Here is a 23,405-nt window from a genome sequence, read left to right on the forward strand (position 1 = left end):
TCCTGACCGGGGACACCAGAATGCCTGCCATACAGCTCATGATGTGCATATAGAGTAGGGATTGCTCATAAGTGCAGCAATTTACCAACACAGAAAAAAGCTGTTTGGAGGAAATGGATTTTGTTGGGCCTTCTGGGGTTCCTCCGGTTACCGTGTGGGGACCGCCAAGTCTCGTTGGCCCATGCAGCTGTTGTAACGAGCGAAACTTTGCTTAATCTTCTTTTTTGTCTTTCTGAAAGGCGAAACATGGAGCAAAACCAAGCATTTCATGATATTTCACGCTAGTACGAAGAGGCAGGGGATCTTATTCTTACTTTGTCCCTGCGCCTGCACAGCTCGTCCCAGTGGAGTTGTGCGCCCTTGCGTGTCTCTGCCGAATATTCTGTATGTTGTGCCCTGGAGAAAGCCTTTCGGAATCTTCTCTAGATCTACATGAATAACACGTTTATGCGAACTATTTCTTCTGCTTCGGGTGTTCGTATGCTAGTTTGCGCCCTTCCGGGTGACCTGCCATAGGCGGGCAGCAGGGGGGTGGTGCCCTCGCCTTGGGTGTCTCTCTCTTTTAGTCCCCGCTTGTAGGCCCAGCCTGTGCCTCTCTCCCTTCCGTCTCCTACATAGTTCAGCTGCTCTACTTTTCTGCTGTTTAGCGTACATGTCGTCTCTTTCCTACTCACCTCGAGGCCCTTGGTGGCCGTCTACCGACGAATTGTCGGATAGGGATGTCATCTTTGCCGCAACGCCTTGTTAAGCGGGCACTTTCTCTTGGCCTCAGCATCACCGCTCTGCTAACGAGCTCCTTGCGCTGCTTCTGGCCAGCAACTGCAGCCGTCCTTATGCGGCTGCAGTGGCTGCATGTCCCCTCGGGGGATGCGCTGGTGGCGCTCCTGATACCCGCATTCATCTTCACCATCTATGGAGGCTTCTTGTTGGCTGCCGCCCTAGAGCAGGATTACGCCTCCACGCTGTTGGCGCCATCATGCCCCTGGCTTGCGCTAGCTGTGGCTCTGGCCTGCGCCTTGAGCTTTAGTATCCTTCTTGCCGGTGCAGGAGCGCGCACCACCAGTGGCTCCCTCCCAGCGGCAGATCTGTGGCTGCTAACTGGCCTACTTTTACCCGGACTGGCTGGGGGCCTAACTGTGGGCGCTCCTGTTCTAGGACTCACACCTGCCAGGCTTTATGCGGGCCCTTACCTCTCCACGGCTGTGGGGGTGTATTGCTTTGCAGGCCTCCCACCCCCGCTGCTGCTGCCCCTATCGCTGGCAATCATCGTCCCGTGCGCAATGCAGACTGCACGCTGGGGTGCTGGAGCAGCAGACCAAGCCCTAAGCGCTCTGTATGTCGCAGCAGCCAACTTCTTGGGCTGGTGCCTGTACACCCGCATTTGGCGGGAAGCTGTGGCCCTCCTCGTAGCCGAACTGCTGCCCTACCAGACAACCTGCGCTCCGCTTCCTGAGCTTCAGGTTTTCGAGCTAAGGGCAGTCATGTCTCAGCGCGCTCGTGCGGCCAAAAGTGCTGGCGCTGGTGCCGCCACGCACCCAGAGGACACAGCGATTGTTGCCACAGAAGCAGCACAATTCAACGCACCAGAGAAAGTGGCACCAGATGAGGAAGCGAAAGAGTGTAGCGTAGCTTCCAAATACTGCCAGGATCGGCTGCCTCCGCGGGGGGAGAGGCAGAAGCTGCAGCAGCAGCAATCCCTGCCACTGCAGCAGCGACCCCCACGCGCGATCCCCAAGGCCTCTTCCATTGAGGCCCCGGTACATCAGCATAGGCTGCAGCGACCTGCGTCAGCCAGCCTCAGCCGCGTTTGCTCGTCTTCAGGTGCAACTGCGGAAGGGCGCTTACCCGAGACTTCAGCAGCTGCTGCCGTCTACACAGGCGACCAGCAGCAGCAAGTGCCGCTAGAGTGTGGAAGCTCTGCACAGGGCTGCTCCTCGGGTGCAACTCCAGCACCCACGGAAACTGCAGCAGTTGCCTCCCTAGAGCCAGTCACGCCAGCCTCCCCTGCAGCTCCGCGTCTAGCGAGAGCAGACAGTTCAGCAGCAGGATCAAGAGCATCGACACCGAGGGCAGCCCAAGGACCTGCGTCGGACGGCCCTGCAGGAGTACCTGCCGGCGCAGGAGAGCCTCACGAATCAGCCGCTCGGAACTTGCCACGGCAATCATGGAAGCACTGGCAGCAAGAGCCGCAATTTCAGCATCATCAGCCACAGGGCCACGAGGAGCAACAGCGAAGCCGTGAAGATCAGCCGCAGCAATATCGCCAACCGCCACATCTCCCGATGAGAATTGAGAGCACCAGGCCATTCGGTATTCGGAGGCGGCAGAACACAACACCTTGCTTGCTGCTGCATGCCAAAAACCAAGCAATAGAGGCCCCAGAAGCAGAACTACCCGACATACGGAGGCCCGAAACAGCGGGGGACCACCCAGCGCCGCGGCACGCACCGATTTTGCGGCGGCAGTCCTTGCCGAGGTGGAGTCTTCCCACTCTTCTGCAGCAACATGAACAGCAAAAACAGCAGCAGCTAGCGGTGTTGCTTCCTGCTCAGCCCGACAGCGGAGGCCATGCTGTTCAGCCGTATCTGACTTCTGGTGCAGCATCCAAAAGTGCTGCCGTTGCGGCCGCCGCTGCTGCCGCCGCAGCTGCTGCCGAGACCGTGCAGCGCTGGCGCTTCGGCAGTTTGAACTCGCCCTCTGCCGCCAGTGCTGCAGCAGCTGAGTCAGCTGCAGTCACTGCAGTCGCGCGACCTCGAAGAGGGAGCATGCACCAAGGAGGTAGCAGTAGCCGAAGCAGTAGCGCAGCGCAGGTAATTGAGTACGCAGGAAGAGAGCTGCTTTACAAAGCTCCGACCTGGTCCCCCCAAGAGAAGATGCTGGCCATAGCGGCGCTACCAAGACGTGCGGCACCAACTTCTCGTGCAGCAGCAGCAGCAGAGGCAACGAGTGCCGAAGCGAAGATACGACGCCGTAGCTCAGTGGTAGCATTAAAGCAGGCCACGAAGCTTCTGGATGCTCTGCGTGCTCGCCCTCTGGAGCTCAGGAAGAAGTGGGCTAGGAGGCACCTTACCACACACCACCACAGTCAGCAAGAACACAGGGAGCAGCAGGCGCAGCACCACCAGGTACAGTCCCCTGTGGGAGCTGCCAAGATGGCCTGGGCCCTACAGCGCATGCGAGCGGCCACAGGTAGCTTTAGCAGTCTCGGACGCAGCAGCAGTCAGGTGTCTACATCCATGCATGCGACAGCAACTGCCGCAGCGGCCTCCCACACTTCCCCAGGACTGTTGCGGCTAGGTAGCAGCAGTAGGAGGGGCAGCCGCTGCAGCAGCACCTACCTCTCCACCATGAGTGGGCCTGCTGTCGCGACAGTCGAGCCAGCAGCCTTGACAGCTGCCCCCCTGTCCTCTTCCGAAGCCCTACCGGCACCAGCTACGCAGCCTGGCGGCGGCTGCACCGTACACGAGCGCATGCAGCAGCGGCAGCTGCAGTGGCTTCGGCAAAGGCTAGCGGAGGATCAAATTGATGACCAGTTTGTGGCTATCATAGAGACTTGCTGGGAGCGCTGCTGGCTACTGTGCCAGCAAGCAGATACCCATCCAGCAAGCAACACTACTGCAGCTGCTCTTGTTGCGGTTTCGGAAGACCACGCCCAGCCACCCCTGCGCCACAAAAAGAGCAACAGCCAGATATTGGCTTCAGATGCACTGCACATCCAGCTAGTGCCTACAGAAAAGAGGCGACAAGAAGACGGCCACCCGCAGGAGGAAGAGCCGCGAGACAAGCAAGAGCAGGAGCGGCAACAACATACGCAGCAGGAACATGAACATATAATTCGAGACCTGCTTACAGTAAGGGCCATCGGGGCCCTTGAAGCTGCAGCGTAAGCCTCAGTGTGCTCTCGCTTGGTTCTCGCTGCTTGTGTGCTCGAGCTCTAGCCTTTCTCCCTGCTGTCTCTAAAGACACGCCTCCGTATTTAAGAGTTCTTGTTCACAGCCTCGCGCTTAAGTTGCCTATTCTTTTGCCGCCTCTAGCTGCCGCATCAAGGACTGCTCCCACTGCTCGTGCGGCTGCCACAGGCGACTGCAGCAGTGGAGAAAGCTACAGGACCATGGAAACTTCGAGCTCCCACAGCATGTGCTGCAGCAAATCCTCAGCGACGTGGCAACAGCTGCATTGCCTTCAGCAGCTGCTCATGGAACGGCACGCAAGCCCAGACCAACGGATGCGCATCAAAATCCGAGTGCCCTGCTGGGTTCTCGTGCGCCCTTGCACGATCATCAGCATTCTCACGAGGCTCTCGGTGAAATAACAGCATCCCGGGATTGCTGGCAGGAGTCGATGAGGTGTGCGTACACCGAGAAGGCAGCAGAAAATCCCGCCTCCGGAAATCGGCGGCAACTTGCTATGGCCTACATCCTACGGAAGGAGCTGTTGTGGAGAGAGCAGCATGGACCATGGCCAGGACCCCTTACCGCTGCGTCTGCTTCTGCTGTAGCCGAAGCACCCTCAGAGAAGAATCTAGCCAAGCTGCAGCAGCCACAGACAAGTAAGCGTGCATACAGCCGCCGGCCTATGAGCACCAGAAGAGCCTCCCAAAGAGCCCACAGCAGTGCGAGTAGCAGTGGAGGCAGCAGCAGCAACACGTGCAACAGCTGCGAGAGAGTCGTCTATGAGGGGGGCCGAACTTCACGTAAACGCGCAGGAGGAGAAACTGCAACAGTTATTACCCCAGGAGCGGCGACAACAGCAGCAGAAACGCCTGCAGCAGTTGTTGCTGCTTGCGCAGAGTCTGGCGCGTCCGCATACCAGCACCGCGCCATATCTCACCACATTCTGAATGGGATGGACACAGTTAGTCCAGCAGCATCTGGTGCAGCGGGAGGGTCAGGAGAAAAGGCTGCGTTCGGGTGTTTTTATTTGAGGGCCTGTTCATGGAAACCCAGGTGGCGGGGGCGCTTGCTGCTACAGCGATTTCGCCGCTGCTGCAATGCAGCTGCTGAGGCGACTTGGCCTCGACTGCAATACGCCTATGCAGTTGTTGTTGCGTCCAGGTTTCTGGCGCGGGCAGCAGGCCGCGGCATTCCGCCCCAAATGCCTCTACAAGACTTGACCCTAAAATTTGCGGACACTACAATTGAAGAGTAAGCGATCAAACGCAGCAGAACCACCAGCGCTGGCGTGGCTGCCCCCTTTCTGTCTGATCCCATGGCTATGGCAGTAGCGTCTACAGGCAGCGTCTCTGAGCTAGCAGCTAAAATCAACAAGGCACCAGCTTGTCACCTTTTTATTGGGTACTAGTTCGTGCGTTTCGAGCTCTCGTCCTCCCGCTGTCTGCAGATCAGCAGGTTGGCACTGCCACCGCCGCATTTGTTTTCCTAGTGCAGCACTCCCGAGGTGGCTCCGTCCGTTTCTGTGCTACAGGCGATACATGACTTGGCGCATCGGCTGGCTTGCACAAAAGCGCCTGGGTAGCAGCAGCAAGCCCGTGCTGCTGCTGTGGGGACTTTTCAGTTTGCTGTTGCCTGCAGCGGCTCTCTTCTGGGCAATCAATGGGGCATCCAGCAGCGGCACTATAAGCCAGCAGCACCCAAACTTCTTGGATACCTTCAAAGCCTACGCTACAGGGCGCATCATGCTTCAGTTCTGCGGAGAGGTAGTCATATTTTTGATGCTGCTAAGCAGCCGAAGCGGCCACAGTTACAGCACATGGCCGCACCGCAGCAACCCGGGGGCCGGAGATCCCTGGATGCGTGGCTTCATGTCGTACTTATTCCATTTGAGGTAAGCCGTTGCTTTGGCATCGGTCTGTACGCACCGCGCCTCTCGCTCGTTGGAAGTATTATACAGCTCTCATACAGCCTGCTAGGAGAACGGCTACAGCTACTGCAACTTAGACGATTCAGGTTAGTGGTTGGCAATGCTACTCCCCAAATTTCTATGGTTCATGCTGCTACAGGCTCTGCCTCTGCCTCGCGGATATCCCCGTGCATTTGCTGCTTCTGCCGCTACAGCAGCTTGCAGTGGAGGACCTGGTACTGTATGGGCCCCTACTGCTGCAACTTGCTGCCGTGGCGCAGCAGCAGCAGAACCGTCACCCGCGGCAGCCACTGGTGATTTATGTAGCATATTCAACGGTATATTCGCTTGTTATTGCTGGCTGTGCTCTGCTCGTCGAGATGAAAGTGATGAACGGCCCCCCATCTTTTTCCTTGCTATTGCTGTTGCTGCGTAGCGGCGCTGCCTTGTCCGCGATGGGCTCAGTTATCCATCTCCTAGTACTGGGGTCAGCCTTCTTTTTTCACGATCCATCGCGCCTGCCTGGGCTGTCAGCTAGTCGCAAGGCACACTCAATGGACCCAGCTAGCTGAACATTGCATTTAGTCGCATTCAGTGCCCCCCTCCCCCCAAAACAGCCAGCTGACTCCTACATTTAAGTGGGGCAGAGAATATTCAGCGACGGGCCACAATAGAAAACGCTGCCGCAAAAAGCATTCGCTGACCAATACAGCATGCCTCAGGCTCGGCGCATGCAGTGCGCTTCTATCCTCACAGGCCTCCACATGCACAGCCTGCAAGCTCTATGAATAGGCTGCTAGTAGATACACACTTTACTGTATGCAGACACGTGGCACGTCGAACGTATTGTGCTATTGTTGGCGTTGTTGTTGCTTCTCAGCGTGGAGGAAAAGTGCAGCAGAAGCGTATTTTCAACGACTGTCTTGCCCTACTTGCTGCGCCTAGAGGCAGCAACCTACTGCGGTTTCTGCCGCCAAGTAGCCTCTCCAGAAGACGTTGACGCAACCGCAGCTACGGATGTGGGAGTGACGGCAACAGGAGAGAGTTCGGCACCGGAGGAGGCCTTGAAGGAGGTTTTGAAGGAGGCCTTTACCAGAAATGAAGCGGAGCGGGAGACGGGTCTGACAACACCGGAGCCTTTATGTGACCTGGGTTCACAACGACAGCAGCAGCCAGAACAGCTTAATACACTAAAATCGATGGGGCAAAGAGCAAATATGGAGGGTTATCGAGGGGCCTGTAAGTGTCAGAAAAAGTGGCATCGCAAGCTAGAGAGTGAAACTGTGAAGGCTACGGCTGCAGTCGGCAGCAACAGCAGCACGACAGGAAGGGCAGCAGCGTCAGCGGCAGCACACAGCCCGAGAGAATTCCTGCGATGGAGCATGAAGTTTCTCCCCGGGATCCGTCAATGGACTTTTTCTAGCTGGAAGCGACGTCCCTCTGGGGCACCTCAAGGTGGCAGCATGGAGCCGCAGCAGCAACACCAACCGCAACCGCAGCGGCCAAGGCAGCACCAGGAGGGTCTCTCTTCTATGAGGCGTTGCTGGTCAACAAGCGCCTTCGACACGCGACAGCCAACGCAGGAAGATTCTGATGCCGATGTTACGGAAGACGGTGCCCTCAGTACCGCGTGGTCCGACATTGAGCCGTCTCGCACTTGCAGAGAGCTGCTAAGGAGCCTCCCGGAGCCACAGCGAACGCAGGCACTCAGTGACACCGGCAGCAAAGCTAGTATTAGCAGCGACAGCAGCAAGTTCGAGTTTAACGGTGGTCCAAGGGTGGAAATAACCTTGGATTTGACGCCTACAGCGGAGGCATTCCGCCATAGGGCTGCAGGGGTGCTTGCTGAGTCCACAACTGCTCTGAATGCTACTTGTGCTTCGCTTCCTTGCGTCTCCAAAGAGAGCCTCTATCAAGGCACAGATGGAACGGCAGCAACTCCATCAGCGTGTGCTACTGCCAGAGCTGCTGCAGTCCCTGGCGCTACTCCGCGTGCGGCGAGAGACAGGAGCAGCAGCAAGGTTGCTAGGGCTGCTCGAAGCAGCAGCACTGTGGGGTTTTGGAGATGGCGCGGCAGCGTCGCCTCTGGTTCACTGGCGCTGCAAGGCCATAGCACCTCTACGCGACGCGGGCCACTGCTTGACGCTCTGCCAGAAGAATCAGGAGTTGGCAGTCCAGTGCTCTCTTCGTTCCTTGACCGAGGTAATTCCCATTCTATAACGAGCAGTGCTGCTTCTTCTCTGTCGGCTCCTACTTACGTTTTATGGGTGCGCGGCTACTGAGCTGTATTTAGTTTTATTGTGGGTGGGTGAGCGCCTTTGGTGAATCCAGGTTCTGAAGCAAGACGCGGACCTGTGCCCTCCCCGCAGCAGGAGCAGCAGCAGAGGCAGTCACAGCACCAGCAAGTACACCAGCCTCACCCAAGGAAGCAATTGCTGCACATCCTAGGCACACGCTTGTCATCTCTCAGCAAGAGTCCAAAGGATTGGACCAAGGTACTGGGGGAGTCCTCACCTGCATTAGAAATGCCGGTAGCTCCAGCTGCATCTGCGGCTGCTACTACTGGGACAGTAACAGGTGCCTCATCCTCGCTCTGCACTCCTCCTGTGTCCTTTGTTGAGCAACGGCCTAGTTCTCGTCTGCACAGCCTACAGCGAGGAAGCAGCAGCAACAACAACATGCCTGCATGGCTGCGAGGCGATAGCCACACGGGGACCCCCGTTGCTAAAGGGCCGCCGGAATCTCGACCTATGAGGAGTCTAATGCTGCTTTATCGGCTTTCTTCATGGAAACACCGTAGCAGCAGCTGCAGTAGCAGTAGGCTCTGGGGGGAAACAGGAATCACGAGCCCCAACGTTGCACGCCCAATTCCTTCAGGATCCCATGCAGGAGGGCACACTGCTTCTCGCTTTTTCTCTTTCCGTGCTCGAGCTGCTGCGACGTCTCCGGGTCACAGCTTTTCTATTCCTGCTCCTGGAGGTGCCACGACACTCAGCAGAGCGGAAGAACCAAACCTGTATGCAGAAAGCAGCAGAGGAGCAGCACCCCCAGCTGCCAAGCACTGCAGGTACCCAGACATTGCGCATTCCAGCTGCGACAGCAAGTGGCAGCAAGTAGCTACTCTGCAGCAACAGCTGCAATTGCAGTCCTCTCGCAGTCTGTTCTTTTCGTCATTTGAACAGAGGAATGCCGTGGAAGTTGGCTATGGCCGTGCTGCCTCCAAAGGAGCAGACGCTGCTGGTTCAGCAGCCAGAGCGGCGGCAACACGGCTCGAAACAACACCCGTAGCGCCAACTGCAGCAGCAACAGATGTATGGATTGGCTTTCCACCCCGCTCCCTGGATCGGCATTACCTCGAACAGGGGGATCTTCAGCAGCAGCAACAGCAACCGCATGTGCAACAGCAGCAACGCCAGCACCGCGCCTGGCATCCGTCTCCCAAGGATGCTGCCGTCCCTTCAGACGCTTCCCCACAGCTACATAGGATATTTAGCATGCGGCGCCCCGACGAGTTAAGCAACTTTAGCTACAGCACTAGCAACGTCTGGGCAGCGCCAGATTTGGGAGAGCCAGTGGCAGTGAGGGACCTGCTCTCAGATGTTTTCGCAACGCGAGGTAACAGCTGGAATGATCCAGCGCAAATCCCCTTGCCTTCTACACATCCTGCCCTGCTGCAGCAAGAGTCATTCGCGCAATCTGCAGCTGCTGCTGCTGGCGGCAGTCGTGGGGGCGAAACACCTGCAGTCGCAGGGGGGGAGCATCGTAGTACCAGTAGCGGCAGCAGCCAACAACAGCCACACAGTCCGGAAGCAGCAGCGCGTGCAGCAGCCGCGGCGTGGAGCCGCGGGGCAAGCGCGCGTCTACGCCCTGCCAAACAGGGGGCTGCTCTTGCAGCGCAGCGAGCCGCAGCAGCCGCCTTGCTCGCAGCAGCAGAGGAAGTCGGGGATGGGAGGCAAGACACTTTGCAAGATGGGGGAGTTCTCTACCCCAGCCAGTGCATCAGGAACAGGCTCGAGAAGCTTCTTTGGGGTCTGAGTATATGAACCCTCAAAGCATTCGTAACAGCAACAGGCTTGCTGTCAGGGATTCGCAGCAACAAATGATGCAGCAACAACCGCTAATCAGTGGTCAAGACTGTACAGTGGCAAGGGCTCAGCGAGTATCGGCAGAATAATAAAAATCAGCGTAAATTGAATAAGCTACGAAGCAAGGTGGTGGTTGCGGTGGTGCTGCATGGCTGATGGCATAGCTATTGCTGTCCCTGTTACCCGGCTGTGTTGGTGCAGCAACAGGTACCTTGCAACATAGTGTGTAGCACTAGCTGCTGCAGCCTCATCTGCCTGTCGTGCCTGCTGCAGCAGGCAGATGAGGCTGCAGCAACGACTCGAAAAGGAGAGCGGCGTCGGTAACACGCCCTTTCGCTAAGGTATGGAAATAGCGAAGGCCCTACACGACCGGACTCTCCAAGATGCACCGAGTACAGAGGGAAACAAGAAGCCGCAGGGGGAGATACAGAAGCAGCAGGGACAAGGTACAGCAAAGAGACACTCGCGGACTGAAGCCCACACGGAGGAGAACTGCGCATGCTCGCTGCATATGGACACTGCTTTGAGGAGGTGCTAGAGCCTAGTCCTCAAAATTTAGAAGCCGAAGTGTGCAGCTAGCGTCTGTGCGGCTCGCCGTCTACCGCATCGAGGATCTGGACCTCAACGCTACGACACCCAACTTGTCCGCTCGTTCGTCCGCCCTCAATCCACCTCCCACCATTCGCCCAACGGCCCTTTATTGTGACTATAGAAAGTGTTAGAACCAAAGCAGTAAAGACTTTGATTATCCACAGAATTCACAAGCTGCGGACAAGGGCAGATTTTCGAGATGCTTCTACGGCCTAAGCTCGGGGCTAATCTTATGGCAGTACCTTGTATTTATTACTTCACATGTTTCTTGCACGCAGCTGGACATTAAGCTATGGAGGCTAACGGCGGCAGGAGAGTGATTGATAGCAATAATAGGCGGCCGTAAAACCCTCTCAGCACACTCTTAGCCCTGCCACTACGTCCGTTGTGCTGTGCTACGGTTTTACTGCTATTCTTGCTGCTGCTCCATAGAGGAGAGCAGCAGGAGGGTCCTGAGGACGAGCTCTGTGGAAGCCTCGCCAGCAGCGGACACTAAATTCCCGTCCACTGTGAGGCCCCATTTCCCCTTTGGGCTGCCAGTCAGCCGTGCGCCCTTCGTCGCAAAGTGCAGCTCTAAGTGGAAGGGAAGGAAGCCAAAGTAAGGGTGCCTGTGAACAAAGGCGTGACAGAGGTCGGCCGAAACGTGCATGCATCCACCTCTACACAGCGTGAAACTGCCCCGTGCAAGCTAAGCAGAGACACGCAGCTGCTTCATGCGTGTGTGCACGGAACTGTAGCCAAGGGTGCTAGCGATTCTATGTTAGCGTTTCAACACATGCAAGTGGGCAGAGGCGTTCATCGTCTCTTTTCCAACCGACCGCACCAGCAGCAGAGGCAGCTGTAGCAACTCACCGGGCTTCTTCAGCCAGAGGAACCGTGGCCATGGTGCACCCCGCAAAAGGAAACCTTTCACATCCTGAAGGGGCATGCCACAAACATCGAAATGGAGTGTGCTGTTTGTCTAGTGAGCAATGTGGGAGCTTCAGGGGATCACAGAAGGCAGAAGCCATCCTCACACAGCAGCCCGAAGAGCTAAGCCCCAACTCTGACCACCCGTTAGCTCTCAAGACTTCTTTAAACACCACATCTTCAGCCCTACCAGATAAGGGCTTTGCGCAGAGGGCGAAGCCTCCATATCCGACAACCCCCACAGGCTTCCCCTTGGCTCCAAAGGCCCGAATGAGGGCCCCAGTGTTGCTGCTGTTGTAGAGGTCGACGGCTGCACCCAAGTGGTGCGGCAAGAGCAGGCAGCAGTAGTCCGTTGCAGCAGCCTTTCTTAGTACCTGAGTTTGCTGCAGCCGCTGTATCAAAAAGTCCGAACCCTCTTCTTTCTCCTTCAACAACAACAGCCGCACCTCCTCCAGCGAGCTGAAGGAGGCCACTGGAGGGGGCTCTCCAGATGGCGTCACAAATTCTAGGGTATAACCGCAGCTCCTTGCTGCGCGGTGCATGGACAAGAGAGAGAAGAGTGACACGCCAGCTTCAGCAACAAACTCCTCTCCTGTTTCGCTTGTGCGGGAGAACTGGCTCTCAGATGACAGCAGCACACACACCTTGCCCCCGGTTTGCAGGCATCCGTTGGTACTTCCAGAAGCCATCCCAATGGAATGTGGTATGCCCCCTGGTACGGAACCGCGTAGGACAGTCGCAGATGTTTTCGGTGGATCTGCAGGCACCGTCCGCGGCGACTGACTGGCGGGCCCCTCTGAGAGGCCTGCTCCGCTGGAGGGTACCTCCATTGGACGTTTGGTGGCTTTGGAGGAAGGCGAGTCAATGCGGAGTGCTCTGGAAAGGGGAACCCCTCAAAGGGGCCCCTCCTGGGAGGCCCCCAATCCGAGTGTACAAGCAACCAACGCGTGGCCTGGGAAAATAGGGAGTCTTCGTCAAAAGCATGGGAGCAACAACTCATAAAGTACCTTCAATGCACCAAAAATAGGCAAGAGGACGACCGGTATAACCACCAAGCAAGAAACTCTGGTCCTGACGGCCGCTGCGCTACCGACTCGCAGATATTGTTCTGGTGTTTATTTACCTGGAACACACGGGTATCGTGCCATCAAACAAACAGAAATCGCCATTTTAATTGCACAGTTACTATGAGGAAGAGGAATCTGTGCTGAATATCGGTGGAGGACATGGAGACCAAACTTTTCTCGGCCGCAGAGTGTGTGTTGGCCTGGTGCCTGCACACGGCAGCCGCGTACGATTAGGATTCTTCATGCAAGCCCTAAATCCTATATCTCACACCGCGCGCCTTCGGCGACGCCTCTCTGAATATTCTTCTGAGAACAGTTTTTAAATGGTGCCCTCGGTGTTGTGTAAACGAAAAAGTCGACAAAATATCATCTACCGAAAGTACGTGGAATCGCATAGATTGCCTAGCAACGTGCTTGTGTTGCATTCGGCTGGCTTTTTAGCCAGACTTCACGAGTCCAGTACGGGCGGGCTGGAACGCCGGGTCTAGGAGGTCTAGACCAGAAGCCCCTCAATGCCTTCGAAGTACTCTCAGTTGCTTTGCATAGCCTAGGGGCTCAGCCACCCTGTTATTACTGCAGCGTGCATACTTTACTGCTTGGCAAAGCACATGGCTTGCTTACCTCATTCATATAGCTCAAGACGTTACTGGGACCGCTGCGTTGAATGTATCCGTAGGGTGACACATAACTTCAGGCTTGATACAAGCTTAACATATAATTTTCCAGTATTTATCGAAAGAACTCCAGCCTCTCCCTGCCCAGTGCCCCCCAGTTTCTATTGTGGCAGACGAGCAGCAAAGGTGCTAGAAGCAGCACTCTGTAACACTTCCAGCGATCACGCCTAGTTGCACACAGTACAGCGCACATACAGTGGACACATCGTTTCGTCTTTTTGTATCGAGCTAGCAGTACTTTGGAGTAGCTATGATATACGACCAATAAGTCAACTCTCAGTCAATTACTTCTTTATTTTGCCTAGTATGGTATTATATGGTGTAGTACACAGTGCTTAAGTGTGCTTTGGCTTGCTGCTTCACCCGCTTTTGTGGTGCAATGGTATATTAGGAGAGTTTGGCTGTAGCGGGTACAGCTACAATTTGGCACTTTTTGACGCACTAGCTTCATTTAACAAGGATGTGGTGGAGAATCGATTATATGTTTTGTCTGCTCGTACGTCTTATTTCTTGCAAAATACCGCTGGCACAACACGAATTTTTGTGTATGTGTTTACTAGATGCAATGTGTAGCTAGTTATGAATTCCCGGAGAACTTTTGGGGTCCAGCTAAGCACTCTCTAGCTATCTCATTTCCGTCGTGTAGTCGGATGGAAGTCCCGGTGTCCCTTTCTGCTGCCTTTGCTGCTCAGCCCTACGAATGCCCTTTTCAAAGATGGGGTAGGGGATTTCCTTGCCAGGGCGGGGGATGGCAGGAGAACCTTTTATAGTGCACTTAGTAACTTGTCCTAAGTTAGTATCGCGTTTGAAGTCAGATGCATCCCTACGGAGAACTTGATCAGAACGCAACATTCTCTGCCTCTCTGGTTCAATGGCGCTAGCAGATGGTGGCCTAAAAACGGGTTTCCGCCCTGACGTTCCCTCTCCCTGCTATAAACTCTCTTGCTAGTGTTGGTGCAGCTTCGAAAACGACCGGCATGAGACGCCACAGGCATCTAGGTGGCTTCAAAGGACTAAAACTTTGTGCTCAATCCTGCCCAAAACCAGATTGAGACTACATATTCTAAAATTTTGGCGGTAGCTGGCGGAATCGCTGTGTTGGGCACTACGTAAATCCTCAGAGTCCGGTAACCAAACCAAGGGCTCAATGGGAAAAAGCGCTTCAGTCCACAGTGAGCCAAGGCGTTCAGGGCCCTCGCTCTGGGGCCCCTCAGCCACGGACCACAGCGAAGTGGGAAGTGGAGTCAAGAGGCCTTTCAATCCTGAAAAGGCCTCAAATCCGAATTCCTGCCTTGGTGCAGCTACGTAGCTTAGGTTTCTTGCGGGCTGTGCTGCCCCCTTTTTCCGCGATAGACAGTGATAAGGCCTCTTTCTTATTGGGGTTCTTCCGTTTCCTAGGTCCCTTGTATCCTGTGAATGCAGCTGCTTCTACAGGTGGCACTGCCTGTGCATGCGGGGGCCTATCTCTCTGAAGCGTTGCAAGGAAGAAGCCCCTGCACTTGTGAATCTGTGGAAAAGCCCTCACGCACAATGTTCCAAAGGAGCACAGTGCCTCGTCCAGTATCGCCGTGGGGCTCTTCCCACCGCTCTCTGTGCTGTGGCCACAGCTTGCAACTTGATACCGCAGTTCTTCAATGGCCGAAGGTAAAGGAAACCACCCCGAGTGGAGAGGAGGCTGGCAGACTCTCCAGCGAGCAGGGCTGGGCTGTTGCTGCTGCTGTTGTTGCAGACACGCTCGCAATAGAACTGCCTCATTCTCGTGTACATACAGCGAACACGTCGAGTAACACACAAGGGAGGCAGAAGGAAAGGCGGTAAGCGCATGTGAAAGCAGCTTATGCTGCAGTGCAGCCAGTCGCACAACCCTGTCTTCCTCTGCTGCTGGGGGCAGTATACTCGGGAGGGGCCCTTGCGGGCACCCCGCGGGAGGGTTCTCGAGATGGCTGCGGCTCCAGCCCTCCCAGCTACACTGCAGCAAGTCTGGCGGGTCCAAGTGGTGTTTGAGTGTCCTTATGTCGATATTTTCGGCAGCACACCCGTCATCTGTAGATGCTGGCGCTAGCGGAAGTGCTGATTTATGCGTGGGGAGGCCACTGCCCGAGCAAGAAGGGTCCAGGATGATCTTTTGGGCGAAGCAAAACGGAGGAACCCGTCCATCAATCGTAGAGAAGTCGGCCGCTCTAACTTCCACGAGCAGGAGCGGGAGGACAGCTGCTAAGGCCGGGTAGCTCGCTGCTGCTGATGCTCCGGCGTCTGTATTCCGGGGTGCCTCACATGCTCGCGTGAAATAGAGCGGCCGCTTGGCTGCGAGCCGTGCAAGCTGCAGGAGCTTGACTTTGCTAGCTGTGCTGGTGGCGCTGCCCTCCCGATCACAATAGCCTTTGCCAGGCTGGGATCCCCTCGGGGAGGGGATCTTAGCGGCATGCCTCTCGCTGCAGCAGGGCGAAAGGTAGGGGCCCCTAAGGCCCCCCTCAGTCTGGAGTCTCCCCAGAAGCGTTGCGAGCCGTTTATGCTCCCTTTCGAGGATAACCAAGTGGCCTCGTTTTCCGAGCATTGCTGCAGCAGAAGCCACACGCAGAGCAGGACGGTATTTTTGGTGGCGGCTAGCAGCGTCCCTTGATGAATGACAGCAGGGGGGCTAACGCGCAATACATATACGTGCTGCGGCGGGGCAGCAAAGAAGGCGGCCCTAGACAAGAGGCAAGGGGGAAGCCAAAGCCAAAGAAAAAATCAGCAGATGAGGTAAAGACGTGCCGGAGAGAGAGGTAGATGCGCAAAAGCAACGGCAACATGCCCGCCCCAACACCCATCCTCCACAAGAGAGAGAGAGCGGGGGCAGTTGCCTCCGGACAGCCCTTAAGAACGCAAAATTTTATCGTGGATATGGATAGAAGAAACAAATGACTTAGACCCCCCAAAGACACATAACATACGCATGCACCAAAAAAACAGAGAGCAGCAGGAGAAAGCCAACCGAGAGGAAAAGACCCGGAGGGAGCAAGAGACACAGACAGGAAGCACGAGAAAGTGGTACAAACATATTCACGCTGATGTGCGGCTCTGGGGGCTTGTAGTGGCAATTGGAGGTCCCCGCGCCTCCCTTTCTACGTAACGCGTGAGGCAGTCACTACACGCAGAAACTGCAGCGGCACGAGCACGAGGCACAAAATAACAGCAAGAGCAACAGTACCAAGGAGGTGCAGTGTCTTGCTGCCCGGAGCGGCGCAGCCCTCGAGGATAATATCGCCCTCAACAACAGCGGCGGCAAGGGCCGCAGTGCAACTGGCTCTGTCTTGAAGAGACAGGAGGCCCATAGGAACCAGTTCGTGCAGTGTCAGGTGGTGGTGCCGATGCTGAGCGTTTTGTTGTTGTGGCCTCTTGATTTGTGAATCCTTCACTGCCTTTTCTGTACCGTTCTGTTGCGTTGGGGTGTCCTTCCGTGGCGCTAGCTGTGGCTGCTGCAGCAGCCGTGCTGCAGCAGCAGGCAACGCCAAAGTGCACGGCAGAAGAGGGTCTTCAATAACCCACATAGAGGGTGGAAGTTGTTCCTTTAGAAGTGCGGACGCCGCTGTTAGCTCCCACAAATGCTCATTCACGCGTAAATATCTTGGAATGGCTGTTGCCGCCGCTGATCCCTCCGCTAGTTCAGATGCCCCTGAAGCTTCGAGGCTCGCCTCTGCTGCCGAAAAGAGACGTCGCAAGAGGGACTCATGTTGTAGCAACTGCCGTTTAAGTTGCCCTCCTCCTTCAATGCCTTTGGGAGAAAGCAGCAAATCCCGGAGCATCAGCAGCAGCATAGAGTTCCTCCATGCTCCTGATGCTCCTGGTGCGATGCCGCCTTTTGCTGGGGAAGTAGACAGAAGGTTGGCCTTGCGTAACACCTGCTCCAGCAGCGGACGCACTGCCAGCGTTTTTGAAAGCAGCGCATACACCTGAACCACAGCAGCAGCCACAGAGACAGCACCGGCGTCAGGCAGGGCCCTGGGTGCAACAGCAGCCGCAACATGCCCCTCTAAAAAAGACAGCAGCTGCAGAGGCAGCAAGCCATGCTCGTGCAAACCTTGGCTAAGGCGTGTGGAGATGGCCGACCAGCCCCATAGAGTGCGTCTCTGAGGCCGAGACGCTTTGCATCCATCAGCTGCAGCACCGCTGCAGCCTGCCTGTACACTTCCGCCATTGGAGGTGGGCGGTGCCAAGGGGCGTGGTGCAGAAGCGACAGAAAAAAAGCCGAATATGCGCTTCCCGACCATTACATAATGCCCAGTAACAGCCTCTGCAAAACAGCCTAGGTCACGACTGCAACAGGGAGAAGTAGAGCCCCCCAGCGATCCTCCAGCAAAGCCTTGCAAGCGGATATCAAGTGCGAACTACTACGCCTTCTACATGCCGCTGTGGAGCTCTGGCAGCCTGGGATACGAGCGCTCTTAGGGGGCCCCTCGGGGGCCCCGCGTGATTCGGCGAGGGTTGGCTAGGAATGGCCTCAACACCACGAAGGGTCAGGAGGCGGGAGACGAGAGAATGGCCAAACACATGGCCCTGAGCCCTGAAAAGTGCTTTAATTTTGCGAAAAACAAATGCGACCTTGTTTTTGTTTTTCCTGCAAGGCTTCCTCCAATATTTCTCACAAGGGCCTGTTGGAGGGGGCCCATAGAGGGGCCCCGTTGAGGAGCCCCCTCGGGCCTGGTTCTCATGGGTGGGGCGATTGTCGCTATTGCACGTCTGTTAGACTGGCAGAATACGGCCGGCCCCTGCATTTTCTGTGGCTTTGGTGGCCTGGGCCCTCTCCTCGGGACGTTTTTGGTGAAGAGTTACGTTAGCGTCTCAGCATCGACGTGGACTTGAGAAGGGGACCCTGGAGGGCACGGCTAGGGATCTGTTTAGGAGTTCGTGGGAGGAGTGTTTTCTGTCAGCAGGACTGAACGCGTAGGATAGGACCTCTCATTCGCTCTGTGGGCCGCTTCCTTCGGGGAAGGTGTGCTTTTCTCTTGAAACCTTTCAGACGCCTGTACACCACAGAGCTCAGGCGGCCTCGAGAGGATGAGGGTCTCGATCTTCCGCACGGTGAAGCAGCCACTCACGCGGCTGCGACCATCCGCGCCGTTAAGGGGCCCCGGAGGCGTGCAGGGGGGCCCCTTCTACAGGGCCCTTAGGGCACCTGTGGCAGCCAGCGGTTTGCTCTCCGGGGGCCTCCTGCAGGCAACGCTCGCGGGGCCAGTAGGAGCACCAGCGGACCGAGAGGCCCCCTGGACTGCCTTTGTAGGGCGTTACTTCGTATCTGCATCAGGAAGCTCGGAAGGGCTCCTGTCCGACGGCGCCAAGCACAGGACGCGCAACATCGGCATCAGTGCGCACATAGACAGCGGCAAAACAACACTCACGGAGAGGATCTTATTTTATACAGGCAAGGGTTTTCCACTTGTTTAAGGGTGCAGAGGGCACCGAAAATATTCTGGCTGAAGGGTTTTTAGCCCCCTTTGGGCAGTGTAGGCTAGGGACTATGGTGTTGGAGTACATACTATTCGGCGTGCAAAGCGCAGCGTTAAGGGTTGGGCATTTACGGACTCTCTCCGACGGCTTAGCGTGAAGGGGTATGAATGCAGTGTCTTAGGGGTGCTTCATGTATATATTAGCGTGCGTATTTGCATGTGTATACCTGTACGTGAATACATATGTATGTGTATACACATACATGCATGTGTATGTATGTCTATACATGTGTACGTATGTATTTTTCTGCATGTATGTGTGTACATCTTTATATTTAGGGCGTATTGCGGAAATCCACGAGGTCAGAGGGTCCGATGGCGTTGGGGCTAAAATGGATTCTATGGATCTCGAGCGAGAAAAGGGTGTGTCTAATCAGTTCTAGCACGATGTAGGGAAATGCCTTAAAGGGAAGCATTCTGTGCCTCTAGAGCTGTACCACTTCGTGAAATCTTAATTCGCCAAGTCCCCCGCCTAGCAGCCGCCTGCAGTGTGCATCGTGATCTTCTTCGCAGTCTTCCTGTTTTCCAGCTGGCTTCCACTGTAGCTCTTGTCTGCACCAAGAGCCCGCGGTTGATGATAGGGATCTTTAGCGGTTAAGATTTCGGATGTCTGTGTGCACGCATGTGTAGGCATAACGATTCAATCGGCCGCAAGTTACTGCACGTGGGAGCTGCAAGGGGGCCCCTCAGGATGCCCATACACCTTAAACCTCATCGACACCCCAGGCCACGTGGATTTTACCATCGAGGTGGAGAGGGCCTTGAGAGTCTTAGACGGCGCCATTTTGGTGGTTTGTGGGGTTGCAGGCATCCAGAGCCAAACCCTCACAGTCGATAGGCAAATGAAGAGGTGCATAAATAGAAGGCCTCTGCTGCTCCTCCCTTTGTGCCCCCCTGCAGCCCCGTGTTCAAAGGCCTGAAGGCTCTTCTACAAGGCCTTCAAAACGTGAAATTAGAGGGTTTACAGCTCGCGCTTTTTGGGTGCAGGTACGGTGTTCCGCGTTTGATTTTCGTGAATAAGTTAGACCGGGATGGTGCAGACCCGTGGAGGGCCCTCGCCGGCATTCGCAAGCAGCTTGGCGTTAATGCGCATCCAGTTCAAGTACGCCTTACGCCCTGTCCCGTGGGGTTTTGTGTGCCACGATTCTGCCTTCCAAAGCTCTGTGACTTCCCAGCGAAAGTGGAGCAGCCAGGCAACTGCGCAAATCAATACGATCATACGCACATGAGCCTTGAACGGCCACTGTTTTCTGCCTTGGGCTTTGGGGTCTGTGGCATGCGAATAGATGCCGATTGGCCTTGAGGGGAAGCACCGTGGTGTGATAGACCTGGTGGCTCTCGAGGCGGTTACCTTTAAAGGAGAGAAGGGGGAAGAGGTGCAGCGGTCTTCAGAGATTCCTGAGGGCATGCTGGAAGAGGCAAAGGCAAGAAGAAGCGAGCTGGTGGAAGCCCTCGCCGAACTGGATGAAGAGCTTGCTGACGCCTACATACAACTCGAAGATAAAGTGTCGCCCGAGCAAATTCACAGCGCCATTAGAAGATGCACTCTCAACCACTCATTCGTGCCGCTTCTCATGGGTTCAGCAAAGGGCAACAAGGGGGTGCAGCCCCTTCTCGACGCCGTTTGCCGATACCTCCCAGCCCCTCGTAAATCCTACCACTTAGACCTCGAACCCTACGCAAGAGACACAACCCTGTCCCCCATCAACTGTACTCTGTTTGTCACTTTAGGGACACAGATGTCTGAGCGTTTAATGGCAGCGCTGCTTTTAAAGCGTCTCGCTCTTTGTGACAATCGTATTACAGTGTATGGACGGGGTGGGGGCTGATATAGACCTACAACGAGCCGACAGTGTTTTGAGCTATGGGTTTGCTCACAATTCAGAGGACCGAATTCAAGTGGCGAAAGACCTCGAGAAAGATGAAGAGGAAGTGGCCCTCGTGTGCGACCCCAAGAAACCGCTTGTTGCTATGGCGTTCAAAATACAAGTAAGCAGAAACTCCTGGACTCTGGCCATGGCCCTCCTGCATGCACTCTTTCACACTCTTTCTGCCCATTGTCTCCGCTGCGTTTTGAGCGTGTTTATTCTAATTTCCTGCTCTTCGTTCGGAATGCTCACTCCGTGTGTGTACTTGTTTTGTGCCTTAGGAGCTGCCCGTCGGGCAGCTTACGTATCTGCGTCTGTACCAGGGGTCCCTCCGGCGCGGTGATTCGCTACTGAATCTTAGTTCCTCGAAGAAGCAACAGGTGAAGCGTCTGCTGCTTATGCATGCAGACGAGGCCAGAGAGGTGCAGCGCGCGGAAGCTGGGGACATCATTGCCGTTGGAGGCCTGCAATGCCACTCAGGAGTGACCCTCACGGATGGCAGGTGCCAGCTCGCCCTTAATTCCATGTACATCGCAGAACCAGTGGTGTCTCTCGCCGTCAACGTACAGAAAAAGGAGGACCAACCCAAGTTTGCAAAGGCCTTAAATCGCTTCCAGCGGGAAGATCCTACTTTCAAGTAATTTTGTCCACAAACTGCATAGCCTAAGGAGGCTTCTTCCCTGAGTACTGAAGAGCTTATGTGCTATTGCGCAATCTCGTGTTTCCGCTTTGGGGAGGCCTTGGTCGAGGTCTGCCGCTGCCGGAGCCACACAAAGGCGCCGTTCTCCCTTGGCCTCTCGCTCCCGTGTATTCTTTCTATCCGTCTTTGCGCCTGCTGCCTCACTTGCTGTTTCAAATGAGGGCAGCCCAAATTAGGGTCGAGGGTTTAAAATTAAGGTTGGGGATGTGTAGCCCGAGTGCTATGCTGGCAGGGTATCAACCGACCCGGAGTCTAAGGAGACTCTGATTGCTGGGATGGGAGAGCTGCATCTGCAAATCTACTTGGAACGCATGCAAAGGGAGTACCGATTGCAGGTGGCTTCGGGGCAGCCTAAAGTGAATTACAGGGAAACCCCAACCCAAAGGGCCATCTTCGATTACACTCACAAAAAGCAGAGCGGTGGCGCTGGTCAGTTTGGTAGAGTCATTGGGTATTTTGAGCCTATCAAACAAGGAGATGAAGTCGACGCTAGCGCCCCCAACATCTTTGTCAATGAGCTGGTAAACCCACGAACGATTAAGTTCAGTGTCTCTATTCGGGAGTATGCGCCCGTGATGGAGTGCACACCGCCCCAGGCTAGTGCTGCTGCGAAGGGCGCTGCTTGTTGATACTTGCCTCGCAGCAAATCAATAGCGGTTATGCTGTGTCCTCTCCATATTTTTATTACACAAAGTGCGCAAACATTTCAGAATGCCCTCTTTGGCTTGCACGAAGCTACTGAGTTGCGGCTTTTTTTGGTGCCTTGCAGGTGGGGAATGACATTCCTCCCAATTTTATCTCCTCCATCGAGAGAGGGTTCTTAGAGGAGGCGCGGCGGGGCCCCCTGACGGGAGCCCCCATGGTCAACACGCGCTTTGTATTGCAAGGAGGGAAGGCCCACGACGTCGACTCGAGTGATATTGCCTTCCGGCTGGCTGCCGCGGGAGCCTTGAGGTGGGATACCGTTAGAGGACGGCTTTTTTTGTACTTTTCGGAACTTCGCTGTTGAGCTGCACAAAAGGCTGTGCGCGCCTGCTGGCGTAGATGCACCCCGCATCTGGACACAGCGGCAGCGATGGTACAAGAAGATGCAAGCGCAAGACTGCGCCACGAAGGAGAAACGCTGTGCTTTCCTGTTTGTTCTAGGTGCGAGAGCTAGCCCAGAGCCCCTGCGTTTAATTGTTGTAGGTGTTGGCTGCGACCGACGGTCTGTGGATGCGCTTCAGGTCTTTTTACGACGAAGCGTTCCCGGTGGTGCTGGAGCCTTTGATGTCTGTGGAGGTTTCGGTTCCGCGAGAGATGCAGGCTGCTGGCTTGGCGCTTCTGAACAGGAGGCAGGGAAATGTCTCTGACTGCTCTCTAGAGGGAGAGACGGTGGTCATTTCAGCCGAGGTGCCGCTACGCTTTATGTTTGGATTCATTTCGGACTTAAGGGCTCAGACTCAGGGGCAGGGGGAGTTCAGTATGACCTTCAAGAGGTACCAGCCAATGCAGCAGGGAGACCAGGATGCTGTCGTCAAGCAGTTGCAGCGGGAAAGGCAGCAGAAGCGGAACAACTAGCGACAGAGAGAGTGCAAGGCGGGCAGCTGAACACACATGCGCACACGGGGGCGAGCTTCTTCCTTTTCCCCTTCCTCCCCCACGCCCTTCCTCCCACGCAATGATCCACCCCCCTACTCTCCAAGGAGCAACCGGTGCTGCAGAAACCCTATCGTCTCAAGGCACCAACAAACAAGAGCCTATCTGAAGGAAAAGCGCGCTAAGTTGCGTGAAATCGTTCAAGCGGTTTGTGGACTTAGGACTTCCCTCTGTAGCCTTTTGCACTGTCTAAATCTGGCTGACTCTGCGGGAGCTCTGCGTGGCCCTCCTTCATTGCATGAATGCATTCATTTTCCAGGCTCGTACTTAAGTCTGTAGCAGCTCTTCCCTTCGCTGGCGCGTTCAATAGCTCAGACTCGAAGTCAGTTGGAAAAAATCCCCAAAATGTGGACCCACTTTGAGAGATCGCGAACTTGGCTGAACTTTTTTGAATGTGGAGCTGGGCATCCAGCTCCAAGGCATGGGAGGCAAGGAGCATTGAGCAAGAAACTTCTGCGTTTTGAGTGGTAACTTTTGGCGCCTACTCCTGCATGCAGTGGCCTTGAATAAGACACCTGAGCGCCACCGTATCCACCGCAGGGGAAGCTACTATTAAATATTGATGTTGCTTCACAACACAAGATTGGA

At 55.6% G+C, this 23,405-nt stretch overlaps 4 protein-coding genes across 4 annotated transcripts; 2 read left to right on the forward strand and 2 right to left on the reverse strand.

Annotated features, from left to right (window-relative positions):
• Window positions 1-833: 833 nt before the first annotated feature.
• LOC34620822 lies at window positions 834-9,842 on the forward strand. The gene is made up of 10 exons (XM_026336196.1): window positions 834-1,625; window positions 1,779-3,883; window positions 4,080-4,760; window positions 5,055-5,144; window positions 5,515-5,784; window positions 5,960-6,286; window positions 6,680-7,100; window positions 7,383-7,855; window positions 8,225-9,561; window positions 9,613-9,842. Exons 1-10 carry the CDS (start codon window positions 834-836, stop codon window positions 9,840-9,842), a joined length of 6,726 nt encoding a protein of 2,241 aa, XP_026191981.1.
• A 1,042-nt stretch (window positions 9,843-10,884) lies between these two features.
• Window positions 10,885-12,553, reverse strand: LOC34620820. Its single transcript, XM_026336197.1, has 4 exons — window positions 12,508-12,553; window positions 11,500-12,228; window positions 11,328-11,391; window positions 10,885-11,083 (listed from the first exon to the last, which is right to left on the reverse strand). The coding sequence occupies exons 1-4, from the start codon at window positions 12,551-12,553 to the stop codon at window positions 10,885-10,887; spliced, it is 1,038 nt and encodes a 345-aa protein (XP_026191982.1).
• Window positions 12,554-14,017: 1,464 nt separating this feature from the next.
• LOC34620818 lies at window positions 14,018-17,302 on the reverse strand. The gene is made up of 4 exons (XM_022734052.2): window positions 17,186-17,302; window positions 16,316-17,057; window positions 14,417-15,681; window positions 14,018-14,128 (listed from the first exon to the last, which is right to left on the reverse strand). Exons 1-4 carry the CDS (start codon window positions 17,300-17,302, stop codon window positions 14,018-14,020), a joined length of 2,235 nt encoding a protein of 744 aa, XP_022589827.2.
• Window positions 17,303-17,814: 512 nt separating this feature from the next.
• On the forward strand, window positions 17,815-22,739 carry LOC34620817 (elongation factor G 1). The gene is made up of 11 exons (XM_026336198.1): window positions 17,815-17,893; window positions 18,125-18,526; window positions 18,891-18,974; window positions 19,242-19,461; window positions 19,599-19,713; window positions 19,898-20,258; window positions 20,497-20,600; window positions 20,761-21,116; window positions 21,412-21,700; window positions 21,949-22,133; window positions 22,406-22,739. The coding sequence occupies exons 1-11, from the start codon at window positions 17,815-17,817 to the stop codon at window positions 22,737-22,739; spliced, it is 2,529 nt and encodes an 842-aa protein (XP_026191983.1).
• The last annotated feature ends 666 nt before the right edge of the window (window positions 22,740-23,405 follow it).

The sequence above is a fragment of the Cyclospora cayetanensis genome, unplaced genomic scaffold, assembly GCF_002999335.1.
Source record: "Cyclospora cayetanensis isolate NF1_C8 unplaced genomic scaffold, CcayRef3 CcayRef3_contig_97, whole genome shotgun sequence".
Lineage (NCBI taxonomy): Eukaryota > Apicomplexa > Conoidasida > Eucoccidiorida > Eimeriidae > Cyclospora > Cyclospora cayetanensis.